This window comes from Aspergillus oryzae, chromosome 3 (assembly GCF_000184455.2).
Source record: "Aspergillus oryzae RIB40 DNA, chromosome 3".
NCBI classification, from domain to species: Eukaryota; Fungi; Ascomycota; class Eurotiomycetes; order Eurotiales; family Aspergillaceae; genus Aspergillus; species Aspergillus oryzae.
The window spans coordinates 2,051,683-2,068,925 of record NC_036437.1 but is presented as its reverse complement, the minus strand read 5'-3'; the positions used below and the strand labels follow the sequence as shown (position 1 = coordinate 2,068,925).

General features: G+C 49.4%; 6 protein-coding genes across 6 annotated transcripts; 3 read left to right on the top strand and 3 right to left on the bottom strand.

Moving 5' to 3' along the window:
- Positions 1–586: 586 nt before the first annotated feature.
- Positions 587–2,894, bottom strand: AO090023000795 (putative amino acid transporter; the record flags this gene model as incomplete). The annotated part of the gene is made up of 2 exons (XM_001821248.3): positions 587–760; positions 825–2,894. The coding sequence occupies 2 exons, from the start codon at positions 2,892–2,894 to the stop codon at positions 587–589; spliced, it is 2,244 nt and encodes a 747-aa protein (XP_001821300.1).
- Positions 2,895–3,251: 357 nt separating this feature from the next.
- AO090023000794 (putative cation chloride cotransporter) lies at positions 3,252–7,425 on the top strand (the record flags this gene model as incomplete). Its single annotated transcript, XM_023235764.1, has 5 exons — positions 3,252–3,291; positions 3,955–4,143; positions 4,201–4,792; positions 4,841–5,006; positions 5,059–7,425. The coding sequence occupies 5 exons, from the start codon at positions 3,252–3,254 to the stop codon at positions 7,423–7,425; spliced, it is 3,354 nt and encodes a 1,117-aa protein (XP_023090753.1).
- A 1,450-nt stretch (positions 7,426–8,875) lies between these two features.
- On the top strand, positions 8,876–10,480 carry erg12 (mevalonate kinase; the record flags this gene model as incomplete). Its single annotated transcript, XM_001821246.3, has 1 exon — positions 8,876–10,480. One exon carries the CDS (start codon positions 8,876–8,878, stop codon positions 10,478–10,480), a length of 1,605 nt encoding a protein of 534 aa, XP_001821298.1.
- A 584-nt stretch (positions 10,481–11,064) lies between these two features.
- Positions 11,065–12,336, bottom strand: AO090023000792 (uncharacterized protein; the record flags this gene model as incomplete). The annotated part of the gene is made up of 1 exon (XM_001821245.3): positions 11,065–12,336. The coding sequence occupies one exon, from the start codon at positions 12,334–12,336 to the stop codon at positions 11,065–11,067; it is 1,272 nt and encodes a 423-aa protein (XP_001821297.3).
- Positions 12,337–13,932: 1,596 nt separating this feature from the next.
- Positions 13,933–15,108, top strand: ramB (bifunctional protein farnesyltransferase/protein geranylgeranyltransferase; the record flags this gene model as incomplete). Its single annotated transcript, XM_001821244.3, has 3 exons — positions 13,933–14,162; positions 14,229–14,333; positions 14,394–15,108. 3 exons carry the CDS (start codon positions 13,933–13,935, stop codon positions 15,106–15,108), a joined length of 1,050 nt encoding a protein of 349 aa, XP_001821296.1.
- Positions 15,109–15,343: 235 nt separating this feature from the next.
- On the bottom strand, positions 15,344–16,660 carry AO090023000790 (putative L-serine dehydratase; the record flags this gene model as incomplete). The annotated part of the gene is made up of 1 exon (XM_001821243.3): positions 15,344–16,660. One exon carries the CDS (start codon positions 16,658–16,660, stop codon positions 15,344–15,346), a length of 1,317 nt encoding a protein of 438 aa, XP_001821295.1.
- Between the last annotated feature and the right edge of the window lie 583 nt (positions 16,661–17,243).

Below are 17,243 nucleotides of genomic sequence, written 5' to 3'. Positions count from 1 at the left end.
GCAAGAGGCTGGCCTCATTTAACTCTGGTTTTCTTGGGTAGAAGAACGGATTGCGTGCGGCTTGGGCCGACTAGTGGATAGTTGGCCTTCACCTGATTATTTTTATGGACTGGCATTGGCAAAGGGGCCTTGAGGCTACTGGTTTTGTTTCTAGCATGTTTTCGTGGCATTGGGTTGTGGTATAGTGCAGCTTGCATGGCGAGGAATCAGGTCTCTTTTGGCCTCTGCTGTCTTTACTGTTTTGTATATAACAAATTCGGGTGAAATCTAAATGGATTGAAAGGGGAAAATCATGCTGTTTCTTTCGTTCCATTCTTGTCTGCGCGGTATATTTGAAACAATCTGGTACATAGTAGTGGCAAGCAGGATGGGTATTCACAGTGTACACCAATTTAATCACGGAGAATTCCATCTAGGACGTTAGATAAAAGGAAGGCTAGGACAAGATGTCAAGATAGTGTCCCGAAATTCAGTCTTGCTGTTCAAACAGAGCAAGTCTTATAACATAGCATCAGTCATTCATGTTCAAGACGCCTACTTTGAGACGACCAAACGTTATAGATGTCCAAAGCGACGGGAGAATCTGTTAACCAGACTTCAAGTCGCAGTATCCAGGTGACGGGGGAGCTCCTCCTCCGACCCAGTTTGCTAGAGTCAGTGAAGTCGTATAGAGGCAACTAATTACGCCGAAGATAGTAAGGGCAATGTCAGCGATCTGCTGTTTTCTTGAATGCGCGCAGGCTTTCAGATGCAACAGAGGCTACAATAGACTTAAGTTAGCGTCATCTGTCACCATAAAGCAAGTAAAATTTGGGGGTAAATACCGGGTATACGTATATAAGTGGAACGCAGGCAAAGCTACCGACAAGTGAGACAAATTTGTCAAGATCGTCTGCTCCACCCCACCCAACGAAAGCACATATCATGACAAGGAAGAAGCGGAAACAATTCTTCTGCCATTTGATTCTGGGGTTATACTTGCCGCTGCGTGTGAAGAGCTCATTCTCCATGATCCGGATGGCTGGGAAGAGCTGCAGGGGCGTGCTCAGCAGAATCGCAAGCGAATAGAGGAATTGGACACCATTCACAAACTTATCGTCCTGAGGAAGGTTGAGAATAACCACCGTTTTCGTTGCAGATCCGTACGCAGCATAGCTCAGCGCACCAGCAGAGAGGAAAACAATCGTGATAATGACCATTACCCCAGCAAGAACACCGGGGAATTGCTGAGGACGCTTCATCGACTCTTGGATTGGAATGATAAGACCAATGCCCTCGTAAGTGAAAATAGCCGTCCCGATGAAAAGTGTCCATGTAGATGGATTGAAGGATATAATATCCGAAACACCGCCTTGTGCAGAGATAGTTAAGATATCATAGTAGTACAGATAGATCAGGCCAAGCAGGATGAAAACATCTGCAATTAGAGCCGTAAACCCAAGCTTGCTGATATCGCGGATCAACGAAAGAGGTAAGAAGATGACCAGCTGTATCAACAACATGAACTTGATGTCAATGAAGGACTTGCAGTTGCTGACAGCAAGGACGAAAGCCTGCAAATTCTCAGCAGTGAACACAATATATGCAGAGACGAATCCCAATTGACTCAAGACTATAGATCCAAGGATAATGCGTCGCATATGTTTTCCATACAGAATGCCGCCAATATCACCGAACGAGCCATCAATTTTCAGTCGGGTGTTGACAAGAAGTATGAAAGCATAGAAGCTGAGAAGCGACACACCAAGCAATACCAGACTACTAAAAAGCATACCGCCATTAAGGAAAGCCCTTGGAAGGAACAAGACCCCTGTACCAACGAAAGACTTGAGCAGAAGTAGAGCTGCTCCAGTCCTAGTGTTGTTTCCAGTGCCTCCACGCGGCTTCCGTTTTCTTCTTCCAGGGGTCTCAGGACGGAGGAGGGCCGATCTTTCTCCCGGCTCTCTACCATCCTCTTCCCAGGCGTCAGAGAAGTACTCATCGGGCCCCAGCACTTCGTCATCCTCTTCTAGCTCCTCTCCTGCAAAGTGGCCGAAAAGAGTCAAAAATTCTAAGAAGCTGCTGGTTGGGAGCTGAGGTTGAGGCAGAGGAGGTTGTGGTCCCTGGCCGTCAGGGCTTTCTGGAACGTTTGAGGCTACAGTTCTCCGGATATAGTCTCTGCGGAATCCTCCTGGTATGCGAATGCTGTTGATGTTCATCGTCTCATCCTGTGGTGTGGGTCGATTTATGCTGAAGCTCTTGCTCCGATTGAATCTGGAAGGACTTCCTGCCTCTGCACCTTCTGCCCACCTGTAGACCTGCCTTGTAATGTCACCTCCTTGTAGCTGCAGGCTGGAGAATTCCTCGTCATTTGCAGCATCCCCAGAAGCAGCATCATCTCGACTCTCGACAGTGTTTTGCGGTAGTACTAAGTGTCTTTTGACGACTTCCGGATCTTCATACGGCCCTGCTGAGTATTCTGAGCCTTCCCACCCGGGCTTATTGTCAAATGAACCATAGTTGGACCTGATTGGCTGAGCCTGATGCAAGGCAGGGGAAGCAGTGCGTCTTGGCGGTGTCCCAAGTCTCGGAGGTGAGCGACCGAGGCTTTCTTGGAGAGCAGATGCGATCATGGATTGCCCAGGGCCTGGTAGAGACGATAGATTGTCCACTTTCCGGATATCCTCATCTGTGCCTGTCACTGGTTGGATCGGTACCGGCAATTGTCTGGTTGCATGGGGGTATGAGCTAGATGGAGAAGGTACTGGAGATGCTAGCCGTGCAATCGAGATTTGTCTCGATGAAGCATCCGCTGAGGGAGAACCAGGGCGCAATGCGCTCGTCGAGAGCGGTGTTGACTGACGAGGTTGAGATGATGAACCCTCCCCATTGTCTGGATGTGCGGGTGAAGACATGACTTGATATTGAACTATGAAGCAACACAGGAGAGCTTAAAGTTTCCTTATTTTGAAAACAAGACTTTGCTATATTGACGCCCTCTACCTAGCGTTGCTAGACACGAAGGGTTATAGCGAGCCGTATGTACTTGCAGGATAAACTTAAAGAAGGAACTGGTTTACAGTAGACCAGGACAGAGTAGAAGCAATCTACTGTATGATTGTGTTCTCTTCGTAAACAAGCGAAGAGAGAAAAAAAAGAAAACGAAAGGAAAAAAATATTTGGAAATCACTATTCGCCCAGCCACCCAGCAACACAAACAAATTGTGAGAGACGAAGGAAGCTAGCTTCAGCTTTCCCTTGAGTCGATGACAATGGGAGTCACTGGACCGGACCGGCGGTGGAGTTTGCACTGTTTGTCTGGTTCGGCAGATGAGATCATTGCCAGCCATGGACCCATGCTTTTTATTGCATTTACTAGTGTCAACCACTGCCACTTGACGCCTCCTCGATCTAGTAGGTACTATATGAGGTATCGTGTTTTCTCCTTTCTTTCTTAAAGCGCGCGATTTCTTACGGTGCTTTTGCTGTTTTCGCCCACGGTTCACTTTGCTGGATTTGTGCATTGGGCCAGTCCTTATCGATACTTCACTGTTTACTGTAGTGACATTCTGTCCCCACTTGCATTATTGTATGAAGGTACCGAGCATCTCCTTGCAATAAGAAGTTGGACGTATCCGATGACGCATAGTCGAGGCGGGGGTACCTCGGACTCGATGTCTCGGAGAAGGCCTAACTTCTCAACACGAACTGCTCAAGAGGATGTCTCTAGATTGGCTCCAAGCGAGTCCCCCACTGCATCTCCCGAGGAGAACAGCAGATTCCTTAATTGGAGAAATGCGCTTTCACTTCGCCCGTACGAGCCATTGAACTCCTCTTCTCATGCAACAGAGCGTCAGCGCCACTCGTTGCCATCGAATTTTTTTGGTAGTATATCCCGCTGGTGGGATAAACCCGACAATGATGGACCGCAAGGTACCTCGAACAGGTCACACCTACCCGTTGACCTTCCTACAGGGCCACTCCGAGACTCTAGCGTGGACCAAAAGGAACGAGGTGGCCAAAAGAATCGCGCTTCTGATAGTGCTGCAAAGCTCGGAACTTTCTCGGGAGTCTTTGTACCGACCACCTTGAACGTCCTAAGCATTCTGATGTTCCTTCGCTTCGGATTTATCCTTGGGCAAGCCGGCCTGCTAGGGATGCTAGGTAATTTAAACTACCCTGTCTGTATAGCCTCGAATGATGACTAAACGTGGTCTGAAGGCTTGCTCGCTGTTTCATACACCATCAATTTGGTGACCACTATGTCTCTCTCTGCCATTGCAACCAACGGAACTGTTAAAGGAGGGGGTGCCTACTATCTAATATCTCGATCGCTGGGCCCAGAGTTTGGCGGTTCCATTGGTATAGTGTTTTACTTGGGCTATGTGTTGAATACCGGTATGAACGCAGTTGGTCTTGTTGACTGTTTCACGCAAAACTTCGGAACAGAGTCTGGCACTTTATCCAATTTTCTCGAAGAAGGCTTCTGGTGGCAGTATCTCTGGGGTACTATCATTCTGCTTATCTGCACTGGGATCTGCCTAGCTGGGAGTTCTATTTTTTCTAGAGCAAGCAACGGTCTGCTCATTATTCTGTTGGTTGCTACCTTTAGCATACCGGCATCTGCGATCTTTATGAAGCCCTTTAGTATTCCCAAGCTTCATGTGACATTCACTGGCGTGCGCCTTGAGACATTGCTGGAGAATCTTAAACCCAGGCTCACCAAGGGTGCTGCTGGCAGTCAGATCCACGGAAGGGAGAACTTCCAGGACCTCTTTGGAATATTGTTTCCTGCTACTGGCGGTATATTCGCGTAAGTGTATTATCGGTTTATTATGGACGTAGGCTCATGAAGTGCTAGTGGTGCCAGCATGTCGGGGGATCTGAAGAACCCCAGTCATTCGATCCCAAGGGGTACACTTTCGGGGCTGGCTTTGACATTTGTCACCTATACACTTGTAATAGTTGCTATGGCTGCCTCCATAACAAGAGAGTCGCTGTACAAGAATAGCGATATCATCCAAGTGGTAAGCTCAAAGATGCAAACTCGACTGCGAACTTTCGACTAAGATGTACTAGACAAATGCATCGGGAGTTATCATTCTCCTAGGAGAGTTCGCGACAACTTTCTTCTCAGCACTGATGGGTGTGATCGGTTCTGCGAAGCTTTTACAGGCAATTGCACGAGACAATTTGGTCCCTGGCCTGAAAATATTCAGCAAGGGCACCGAGAAAAACGACGAACCGGTCCACGCAATCATTGTAACCTTTGTTGTTGCCCAATTGACAATGCTTTTTGACATTAATCAAATAGCATCTTTTGTCACAATGACATATCTCATGACATTCCTGGTGATGAACCTCGCATGTTTTCTTCTAAAGATTGGATCGGCTCCTAATTTCCGGCCGTCCTTTCACTACTTCAATTGGCAGACAGCTGCAGCAGGAGCGTTGGTTTGTGGAGCTACCATGTTCTTTGTGGATGGTGTCTATGCCACAGGCTGCGTTGGTATTTTAATCCTACTGTTTTTGCTGATCCATTATACTTCACCTCCCAAGCCGTGGGGCGATGTGAGTCAAAGCCTTATTTATCATCAGGTGCGCAAATATCTACTTCGCCTTCGACAAGAACATGTTAAATTCTGGAGGCCCCAGATTCTGTTGTTTGTGGCCAATCTCGATGACCAATACAAGATGGTCTCCTTTTGCAACTCATTGAAAAAGGGCGCCTTGTTTGTACTGGGCCACGTTATTGTGACTGATGATTTCTCTTCCGCCGTGCCCGAAGCTCGCCGCCAGCAAACTGCCTGGACGAAGTTTGTCGAGAATTCAAAAGTGAAAGCTTTTGTCAATATTGCAGTTTCTCCCTCTGCAGAATGGGGTATCCGTAACATCGTGTTAAACTCTGGTCTTGGAGGAATGCGACCAAATATAGTTGTCATTGACCAGTTTCGCAATGGTCAGTCATTGGTTGAGACATTGCAACCCAGGAAAGACTCGAACGACAGACATGACGGGGCTCCTGAGTCTGCAGTAGATGATATACCTCGGCCACAAATGAGCTGCGCAAACTACGTCACAATATTGGAGGATCTTCTCTTCAAGCTCCGCATCAATGTAGCTGTGGCAAAAGGATTCGAACACCTTGAACTGCCTACGTCTGGACAGCACCAGAAAAAATATATCGATCTCTGGCCTATTCAAATGTCTGCAGAACTTGGGGCTGATAGCGAGAGCAAGAAGAATGTTCTTACCACTAACTTTGATACATATACCCTTATCCTCCAGTTAGGATGTATTCTGAACACCGTACCTTCCTGGAAGAAGACGTACAAACTACGGGTAGCCGTGTTTGTTGAGTACGAAACGGATGTTGATGATGAGCGAGGCCGGGTTCAAGCGCTTCTTGAGAAGCTGAGAATCGAGGCGGAAGTTCTGGTCTTCTGGCTCGCATGTGGCGATGTAAAAAGTTATCGCATTATTGTAAATGGTGACAGGTCGCCGGAGGTTAGAGATGTGCAGGAAAAGGTGCAAACTGTTTTGAAAGACGAAGGCTGGTGGCTGGACATTGAAAAGTTTCGCAGGAGATCCCACAACCAACCGCAGTCGGACGATTTTGGAGCCGATCTGGGAAGGGTTTCCAGTTGGCATGGTGCTTCTAGTCATGACACTGTACAAAAGGCTCCGGCCCAACTGGCTGGTGGGTTAAAGAAGTTCATCCAATCAACCAAGCGTCGGCGTTCTATTTCCAGCTTCAAGGGGCTTGGTGGTGTGAATCTGGGCATGCAAACGCATCGCTTGCTAGATAGCTTCGTTGACTACGACTCAAGCGACAGCTCTTCAAGCGACAGCGAGTTGGAGCCCTATGCCGACGATAGAGAGGATGACACGAACCACAGGCGCCCTGCATCCCCAGATACTACAAAACACGACGTTCCGTCTATAGTTGCCCCTGGTACCTCACCTAAGAGCCAAGCAAGTGGAGCCCGACCACCTATCAGCCGTTCGGCATCCAGCAATCGATTCAGTTCGTCGCCGATTCCTGAAGCGAAAGTCAACACCGATGAAGGCGCGGGACCCTCGATCATGTTCGCACTAAGCTCGTCCCCTCCGCGGGCTTCAAACAGACGTGAATCCATTTATACGCGTCGATCGTCGTCGGTAGGGTCTGGCACTGCGTCGGGATACCCCCGGCGGGCGTCTGTGCCTTTGTCCTTCAATGATCTTCCTAGCCGAGCGCAACACCTGATTTTGAATGAGTTGATGGCAGAACATAGCAGTGAAACTGCCGTTATCTTTACAACGCTGCCGTCTCCCATGGAAGGCACCGCACAAGGTGAGGCGGCGAGTGAATCTTATCTGAGTGACCTGGAAGTCTTATGGCAGGGGTTGCCACCGTGTTTGCTAGTACATAGCAACAGTATGACGGTGACGATGAACTTGTAACGATGCTATGATCGCAATAGTTTTCAGTACTTTGGCCTGTATAGATATATGGTACACGAGTATATATTGACAAGCATGGAATATAAATTGTTATGGCTTTTGAACACCAAAGGGCTAACGTTATAGAGATTGTAAAGATAAGCTGGTCTGTGTAGTTGCTACCTTGTAACTGTAGGCGCTCAGCGTTCTGCTCTCGCCAAGTATAAATTTTCATTCGATCCTCTTCGCCGGTAAGTCTCACCACCTTGTTGCTCCCATGGTCAGCCCAAAAGATTGTCTAGTCATGCTCCGCATTCTTTATTGGTCTGCAGATATTGAGTCGGTTCAAACTACTACGGACCTCCAGGCTAATCAAGACACAGTTCTTGCCTGATTCAAAGTGTTACAGAATTAGTGGAATTTATGATGACGACCAATGGCAATGCTTTGTTCAGCCCTGTACAGCACCATGTGCAGAAGAATGAATGTTAACGTGCATCTCCTCTGGGATACTAGTCCTACATCAGTCTTGGCTCGTGCGCCTTATCGCTTGTAAACCATGAGTGGGTCTTACAAAGTTGAAGGCAAGGCCTTTTTGTCCGTTTGACAATGATAGTATGGGCGTCAATAGGGACTTGAAAATCGGGATAAGCGAATCACAATGGTTCTTAGTGAGAATTTTTGGAGAGATACTATTTTGACTGCTGTGTAGCTGCATATACCGTATGCTAGAAGAGGCAACATATTTTCCTTAGGCCCTCCATCCTGGAGACCCACTAAAAATAGCCACGGCAACGTTGGTCCGGAAGCTTGAGATCGATCTCGGATTCTAGACACTTTCGATGCACAAGTACGCGGGGATCCTATTCCATGAATGCCATAGTACTTAATATATTCAATTGCATTGTCTAGAATCTCAACCGACGTGATCCTGGCCAATTGAGCAGGGATAGGTGTGTGTATGCTGTAATACGGAAACCCCCCCGGTCAATTGTGGTACAGAACCAGAACTCGAGGCAGGTTAGGTCTGTTTCTCGCAAAGCTAGGAAGAAATTGGATGGAGCTCGGTTTGGTAATGACTGACAATTGCCCAAGATATGATTGGTGAATGAAGTGGAAGAGGGCCTGTTAAAGGGGAGAAGAAGAAGAAGGGGCAAAAAGTCCAAAGGGGAAAAAAGTGGACGGGGGGAATGAAATGAGCCCCATTGAGTCGACCCGCAGAAAAAGGCCTCGTACTACGGGCCTCAGGCAGTGTACGCCGTTCGTGACTTTCACTTTGGTCACCTGTTCTGTTGCTTTTGTTTTCTTTTCTCCATCTTGCTGCATGTTTGCTGCCTCGCATCGTCATGCGCTTGGATTTCTTGCATGAATAAGTCCCCTGTCCTCGGCTGAATATTCCTTAATTAGTTCTCGTCATCCCCGTTCTGTTTAGCTGATTCCCTTTACCCCCCTGACGCGCTCGGAGGTCGTAATGCACAACGGCCGTGGACGCCGAAAGAACGGCAGTGTTAAAGCTCCAAAGAATCGTCAGCGCCCTACTATGTCACACTTAATCTCGGAACAATCCCTTCCCACCCGCTCAAAATCCTCGGTCGCTAGCGACGATAGCGTAGACACCTCCGACGACACCTCAGCCGCTCCCTCCTTCAGCAGTAGTCCGCCGAGCACGAAGTCTATCACCAACGGTGTTCACAGACCAGCTATGGCTCGAAAGGCTTCTTCTCCAATGGCACCCGCCTTCATGGTGTCCGCCCCGGGCAAGGTCATTGTCTTTGGTGAGCATGCCGTCGTGCATGGTAAAGCCGCCATGGCGGCAGCCATCTCCCTACGATCCTACCTCCTTGTTACAACCTTGACCAAATCGCAACGCACCATCACCTTAAACTTCAGAGATATTGGATTGAATCACACCTGGAGCATCGACGAGCTGCCGTGGGACTTGTTTCACCAACCGACCAAGAAGAAGTACTATTACGACCTGGTCACCTCGATTGACCCCGAACTTCTGGACGCGATCTTGCCTCTCGTGGAGCGCATCTCCCCAGACCTACCCGAAGACAAGCGAAAACATCAGCGTGGCGCTGCGACTGCGTTCCTCTATCTTTTCTGTGCGTTGGGTTCCCCGCAACACCCTGGAGCGATCTATACCCTTCGGTCGACGATCCCAACTGGCGCGGGGTTGGGCAGCAGTGCTAGTATATGCGTTTGTATCAGTGCTGCACTCCTTCTTCAGATTCGTACTCTAGCTGGACCGCACCCCGACCAACCGCCCGACGAGGCGGAGGTGCAGATCGAGCGCATCAACCGATGGGCATTCGTTGGTGAGATGTGCATTCACGGAAATCCCAGCGGAGTGGATAACACGGTCGCCGCAGGCGGCAAGGCCGTGATTTTCAGAAGAGGCGATTATTCCAAACCACCGGCCGTTAGCTCACTCCCCAATTTCCCCGAGCTACCTCTACTGCTCGTGGACACTCGACAATCCCGTTCCACGGCGGTTGAAGTAGCAAAGGTCGGTCAGCTGAAAGAAGAACAACCACTAGTGACGGAGGCGATCCTTGATACCATCGAGAAGGTGAATGCTTCCGCTCAGGAGATTATACGGGAAACGGATTCGTCAGGTATTTCCAAGGATACGCTCGAGCGCATTGGAGCGCTTATCCGCATCAACCACGGCTTGTTGGTCTCGCTGGGAGTCTCTCACCCTCGACTCGAGCGCATTCGTGAGCTTGTAGATTTTGCGAACATTGGTTGGACGAAACTCACCGGCGCTGGTGGAGGAGGATGCGCGATCACCCTCCTACGTCCGGATGCCGACCCGAGTGCTATCCGCCAATTGGAGGAAAAGCTGGACGAAGAAGGATTCGCGAAGTACGAGACTACTCTGGGAGGAGATGGTGTCGGTGTCCTGTGGCCCGCCGTGGTCCGCAATGGAACCGACGAAGAAGGTGGTGAGGAGATTGACCAGCAGAAGTTCGAAAATGCAGATGGCCCCGAAGGCATCGAGCGTCTCGTCGGTGTGGGCACACAGGAAAAGAGAGAGGGCTGGAAGTTTTGGAAACGAGCAATGCATTAATGTGACGCCTTCCGTCAATCCACGTTGAAGGCTTTCATCTTACATTCAACTTACGCCGACTGCGTCAATCGAACCCAGTCATCCTTCCTTCTCTCCTTATGTCTCTTTTAATTCAGCATTTCTCTTCTGACAGGAACGGGACTTGACACAATATGCATTTAATCCTCCATCTCGCATGTTTCTCAGGTACCATTACTATGCGCTATATTCGATTCTCTGTATAATCTTTACTCATGTTTTTTTTGGTTTCGGCTGCCACCTCTCGATACCTCTGCATTGTTTTCCCTCCCCTTCGTATCGAGCCCTCTAAATAACTCACTTTTATTTTTCCTTTTCGGCCACTTCCTTTGGGATCGAACCTGGGCGAGGTTCATATGACGACTGATGTGATTTGATCCATGCTGTGGGTGTTGTGGCGATAGGTATTGAATGAATAATAAATAAAGCATTAGTTGAATGATGGAAACCTTTCTAGACGAGGAGATATAACATTATCCAATTTGTTATCGTAACTATACACGCTTAATTACAAAATAGGGTATCATGTATCCAATCTATCCACAGTCCCAGGTACATCCCAATCATTAGCCCATTGTCGTCTCCCATCCTTTCTCGATCATCACATCCATCCAGTACACATTTGATTCCCTTGCGTCCATCCGTCTCCAGACTTCCTTCACGATCTGCAAGCAGACATCGATCGGTTTCGGGGGAAGCACATGCAAGAACGAAGTGAGTCGTCCGAGGACAAATTGTCTCGAACGAGATACTTCGATGGCATGCGAGGAGATATTTGGACCGCTAATATCGAGTGAAACTTCTGACCGAGGTAGACGGAGCTCGCTGCTGGAGGCCACGAGCAAGAAGGGTTGGAGACATCGGGTGCGAGATTCAATGGGGATCGTTTTTAGGCGAGATAGAGTGGTCAGAGCGAACTCTGTTAGCCAGCTATCGTAATAAGTGTCTGGGAGAGTCTCCGAGTCGTTTGGTGGGTTGCTTTCGGGTTGTAGATACATAGATTCGAACCAGGCTGAGTTGATCAGGTCGGGGGCAGTGTCTACGGATAGGAATGGATCGCGAGGGGTTGCACTTGACTGTTGATTGTAGGATTGGGAAGAAGGTTGCTGCGAGCCTAGACGACGGTAAAGGAGATCCGGGAAGACGCGATACAGTTGCATGAGGCCTGTACATCGGTACACTTCCGCCATGGTTAACAGGTGCCACACCGGAGTCTCGTCATCGCCGGGGCTAACTATTTCAGCTTCAGCCGGATGTGCCAGTTCAAGGAGTCGTTCTTCTAGCTCTCGCGCTTTCTCAATAGCCTTCTGGGCCTCGGCGATATCAGCACGCGAGGTAAACACCCTGGCACGGATGCGCTTTCTCTCGCAACGCACGAGTCTTCCTACTTCCTGAACAGTGAATTGGGTATCGCGGGCGATCCCAGTCCACGGATGCGGTATCCGCTGCAAGACCAGTGGCCCGCCTGAGTCTGCAGCTGCATTGCCTGATAGGACTGCTGTGTCATCTGCAACAAACGACAGAAGCATTTCCCAGTATACCAAAGCTTCCTGGAAGAACTGATGATTATTACCACGCTCTGAATTGGTGATCTCCAAGGGCTTGGTCTCAAGGTGATTCCGAAGTAGATTGAAGAACGAGATTCCTAGATCTTTGGAGTCGTGCCAGCTGGCTGTCTGGCCGAGCATGAGTAAAGCCAATAAAGACTTATCATCTAAGATAGTCTCTTTTGCAATGATATCGACAGCCTCATTACGTAGCTTACGTCCCAACGGGCCAAACTGCGGGAAATCATTCACCAGCGTGGCCGCTGCCATACTCTGCATGGTCTTACACATGGCCAACGAGGAGCCCCAAAGGCGGGACACAGTCGACCGAAAAGGGTTCATTTGACTGTCATAGCTTGAGAATAAAGCTGCTACCTCTTTAAAATAGTACTCAATGAGGGTCCAGGACGGGTTATTCAATGGCTGTGGGATTGACGTCAGGTCGCGCTGGGGTGGTTGTGAGTTTGATGGAGGGTATTTCCGGACGATGGTCGATGGAGAGAAGCCAAAGAAATTGGGTAACTCATGCTGAGATTCAGGCGCTCTCGAAAAAAGCAAGTTCAATGGGTTTCCAGGGTCATTTGGAGCATCAACATCGAATATCGAGCCCGCTCGCTCGTGTCCAACCGCAGAGACCGATGCTGAAGACGGCGACGGACCTAGATCTGCTAGCTCTGGGAGGGAACCTGGTTCTGGGAGACCCCACAAGTTGTCATTCAATGCATTGCTTTCATCTAATCCCAATCCCTTTGGTTCCGGGTTCTCATGGGTGGTTGTCTGGTTCGCATCCCCTTTGACCAATGGAGACTCCGCTAATGTATCGGGGAACTGCGATGGTCGGGGGGAGGCGGTCGACGGTCCCGGAGCTGGAGAATGACCGGACCCCAGCGGTGACCTATTCAGTTGAGCATTGCTATCGTATTCCTCAGTAGCGGATGGATACTTGGTCACCCAGCGCAGAGACTGGGTGTAACCGGGGCATTTCACGCCCAAGCGGGTGCATCGACTGCAATGAGGCTTCTCTTCCCCACATTTCACCTATTGAGACCACCGAATTAACACCTCTTCTTTGAGTATCCTTTTAACCTTCACTGTCCCATGGATGTATTGCATATACAGATCAGCGGATGAGGAGAAGACTTTGAGACCATACCCGTTTGCTTTTACACCTCGCACAGCCGTTGCGGGATTTCTTGACACGTCGCATTATCACCCGGTTCTTTTACAGCAGGTTCCGGATAGTGCCGATGAGAGTAGCGACATCATGATGTCGAGTTAACGATGAATGTTCTCCGAGAAATAATCCTCTTGTGCGGGGAAATTTGGCTGTTATCAGTTTCCATGCGGTGGAACCAATAGGAATCTGCGCGGGTCCTTTGCCTCTTTTGGGGCATTTGGAGACTCAACGGGGAAGTCAGGCGTGTCTCGTGGATACCTCAGGCAAAATGGTCTTGAAAGAACTCACATCTCCCATGACGGACTGAGGTTAGGACAATACTGGTGGACTCGTGCAATGGGTGAATAGAAGCCATGATGGCTGCAATTGGGCAGATTGAACCATTGTCATGTCCTATTGTTCTTGTCGATGCCTGAGGCCGGCACAGCCCCACCATAGCTCAATCCATTCATTGATTGATTTTCCATTCTAGAGTCCATTCTCCAGGCTCATTACAATCCTCAAGTCAGTTAAGAAAACTATCATAAATATCACTATTAGATCCCGGCCATCTGCGCAGTCGTTAACCCGAAGAGTAAAACGTTGATCTATGCTGTGTGATCGGGTTGTCTCGGTATATCTTTCTTGAATCCTTCTCCAGGAACATCCATTGGATAATATCACGCTCTCTGAGCTCTTCACCCCATCAAAGAAAGCATCTTATCCCAGAAATGTCTGGCAAATACGCCTCAGACCCGACATGGGCCTCTGTTGAGCCGATCCCACTCAATGATGGCTCGGAAACAGGGACCCTTCCACTGGCGACTATCGCCTACTCAGATGAATACCTCGAGGCTACCTCGTACTTAAGAGCAGTGATGGCTGCCAATGAAATGTCCGACAGGGCACTGAAACTCACTGACGATGTAATCGCTATGAACCCGGCGCATTATACTGTTTGGTAAGTGCAAATGTTTCCCTGCCGTACGTCCATATATATGCCCGATCACTGATAACGAATGTTTAGGCATTACCGTGTTAAGAATCTTTTTGCTCTCAAAAAGGACCTCACTGAAGAGTTTGAATGGCTGAACAAAATGTCATTGAAGTACCTCAAGAACTACCAAATATGGTATGCAGTAACCTGCAGAAATTATCGGGGAACAAAGATGATCTGACATTTTACCCATAGGCACCATCGACAGGTCCTCATGTCATCCAGGGAAAACTTTCCGACACTCCCGCCCAATGAGCTGGATTTCCTCATGAAGATGTTTAAGCAAGACGCCAAAAACTACCATGTCTGGACCTACCGCCACTGGCTAGTGCGACACTTCAGACTATGGGATGAGCCCCGAGAGATCCAGGACGTTGATCTCCTCCTGTCACAAGACGTGAGGAACAACTCCGCCTGGAATCATCGTTTCATGCTCCGTTTTGGCCCACGTAGTGATGAGCCAGATGGCGGTATGCCGAATAGTACCGCTCCCCCGCCCGAGAAGGGCAGGCTAGCCGTGGTTGACGAGGACCTTGTCGATGCTGAACTGGAGTATGCCAAGGCTAAGGTTATCAAAGCCCCTGAAAATCGCAGCCCGTGGGGATTTGCCCGTGGTGTGCTGCGGGCGTCCGGCCGGCCGCTCTCAGAGTGGAAGGACTTTGCGAAGAAGTTTGTCCAGGATAAGGTCGAGGACGGTAAGGTGGTGGATGTTGAGGTCAAGAGCAGCCATGCTGTAGAATGGCTGGCTGACACATATGGAGAAGAAGGCGAACTAGCCACCGCCGAGGCGGTGCGGATGTTTACCTTACTGAAGGAGAAGTACGATCCTATCCGAAAGAATTACTGGGATTATCGGATTCGTATGATTGCTCCTGCAACGTGGAGCCAAGAAATTCCCACATCGGCATGAGGCGCCGTGTAAATAACACCCATCTTACTATTTTATTCCCTTTCTTATCTTTACTTCTTCAAGAAAAAGCCCGTATATTAGGATAAAGTGCAAGTGTATCTCATTTTCAAACGCTAAATCATTAAATCATAATAAATCTAAAACGCCAATCTAGACACCGTCATGACAGAGAACGTTAACATAACCGAGAAAGAAGAACGCAATGGCTGGCCAATAAGCATAAATTAAGAACCCATTAGTTTCCCCAACCCTCATTAAGCAGCTTTTTATACTCTGCCGCCATATCAATCGTAATATTACTTCCACCACACACAATGATCACCACTCGACTATCGGAGTTCAGGTCTGGCACAAGCTGCTTGAGCTTGGATTGGAATTCACTGCCTGCTTCCGACTCCGTTTCGGTCGCTGAGGACCCATCATCGCCGTAGCCCTCATCCCGGTGGGAAGGGTAATCCGCATCTTCTCTCTTGCGCTTCTTAGTTCCAGCTGTGAGGGCGTCGGAGGATGTCGATGGCCGAGCTCTCGCCGCGTCACCAACTGCAGCCTCAACGCATACACCGCATGCAAGTTCGACAAGCGTCCGGTGATCATCAGCAAGACGAAGCACACCCCTTGCTGCATCTGCGTCCGAAAGCACCGCACTGTGTACAGCAATACCCTGCGGCGGGGAGATAGCATATTGGAAAGTACGTTCGGAGACACGGATAGCGCCCAGAGAAGTAGCCTGGGAAGTGATCTTGGGGAGGGAGACGAGGGATTTCTTCGCGACAGCGGCAGCAAGGGAATCGGTACCTAAGGTTTCGATGGCGAGGAGGTGGATAGGGTTCGACTGGGAGTGGGAGATAGGGTTGGAAGCATAGCTGAGGCTCATCTTCTGGAGCTGGCGGTGTCGTTCGATGCCCATGACTAGACCGTTCAGGAGGCCGCCGCCGCCCACGCTGCAGATGATGGCATCCACGGGTAACGGGCGGCCACGATGGGTGGCCTCTTCATCTTCACCGGCTGGGGGAGGGAGCTGGGTGGCCAGTTCGTCAATGAGAGTGCTGTTTCCTTCCCAGATGGGCTCGTTATCAAACGGGTGTAGAGCAATCTTCGCCACGTTTTCACACTCGTTCTCGTCCTTGTTCTTCATGATCACTTCTCGCATGTACTCGCCGGCTGCTTGGAACGTGTCTCCATGCTGGATTACGTCCGCTGCACCTGCCATCCGTAGCTTCTGCACCATCAGGGGCTTCGTTGATAGTGGTACGACCACTGTGCAGGGATATCCCAGACTGCGGGCTGCGCAGACAGCGGCTAGGCCTGCGTTCCCGCCTGAGGAGGCAAAGAAGTGGACGGGTCGGTTGGCGTTCTCTGGCTTGATGAGGTGTGACAGGATCTGATTGCCCATGGCCCTGGACTTGAATGAACCGCTGGGCTGGACGTTCTCCAGCTTCAGGAATATCCTACATCCTGCAGCACGAGAAAGGGAGGCAGATTCCACCAAAGGGGTTTGCACCCATGGTGTCTTGAAGGAGGGTTGGGCTTCCTCTAAGGCGATGCTACCCATGATAGAGGATCTGTACTCGGGGTTTAGGCTAGTTTGGGTTGAGGATACGTGATCAGGATGTCTTGAAAGTTATGAGAGACAAGTTGATTGTATATAGTTGCCACAGAGCAGAGAGTTAAAGAAGTATACAAGGAGTATAACCTGGTTGTATCACGGAACAATGTGTGGTAGCAATAGGGGAATCAAACAAGTAATGAGAGATAAGCAAGCACAACAAAATACCAACCCTTCCATTATATTATTATTCACCGCATCGAACACCATAGTATCTCTGATATACAAGCGGATGTCTTTCCGATACCACCTTAGTAGGTTTGCCGCGGGAAAGGCCAGAGTTTTCCGTCCCGATATCTATCGCTCCCAACGTCGTGGATCTGGGCCTTTTCCGCTGATAACCTTGTGGAATCGAGCAAAACCATCCATTGGCCATGACATAACATAAACCATGCTCATGGGGTCGAGCGTCGAGGAAAAATAAACCTTGCACGCCAGCTTCATCGAGCACAATCGGGAAAAGCTTCGCGACGTTCCCTGACCCTTGCGTCAGTGGAGAATAGTGCCAATTAGATCGCAAAATGGTGTT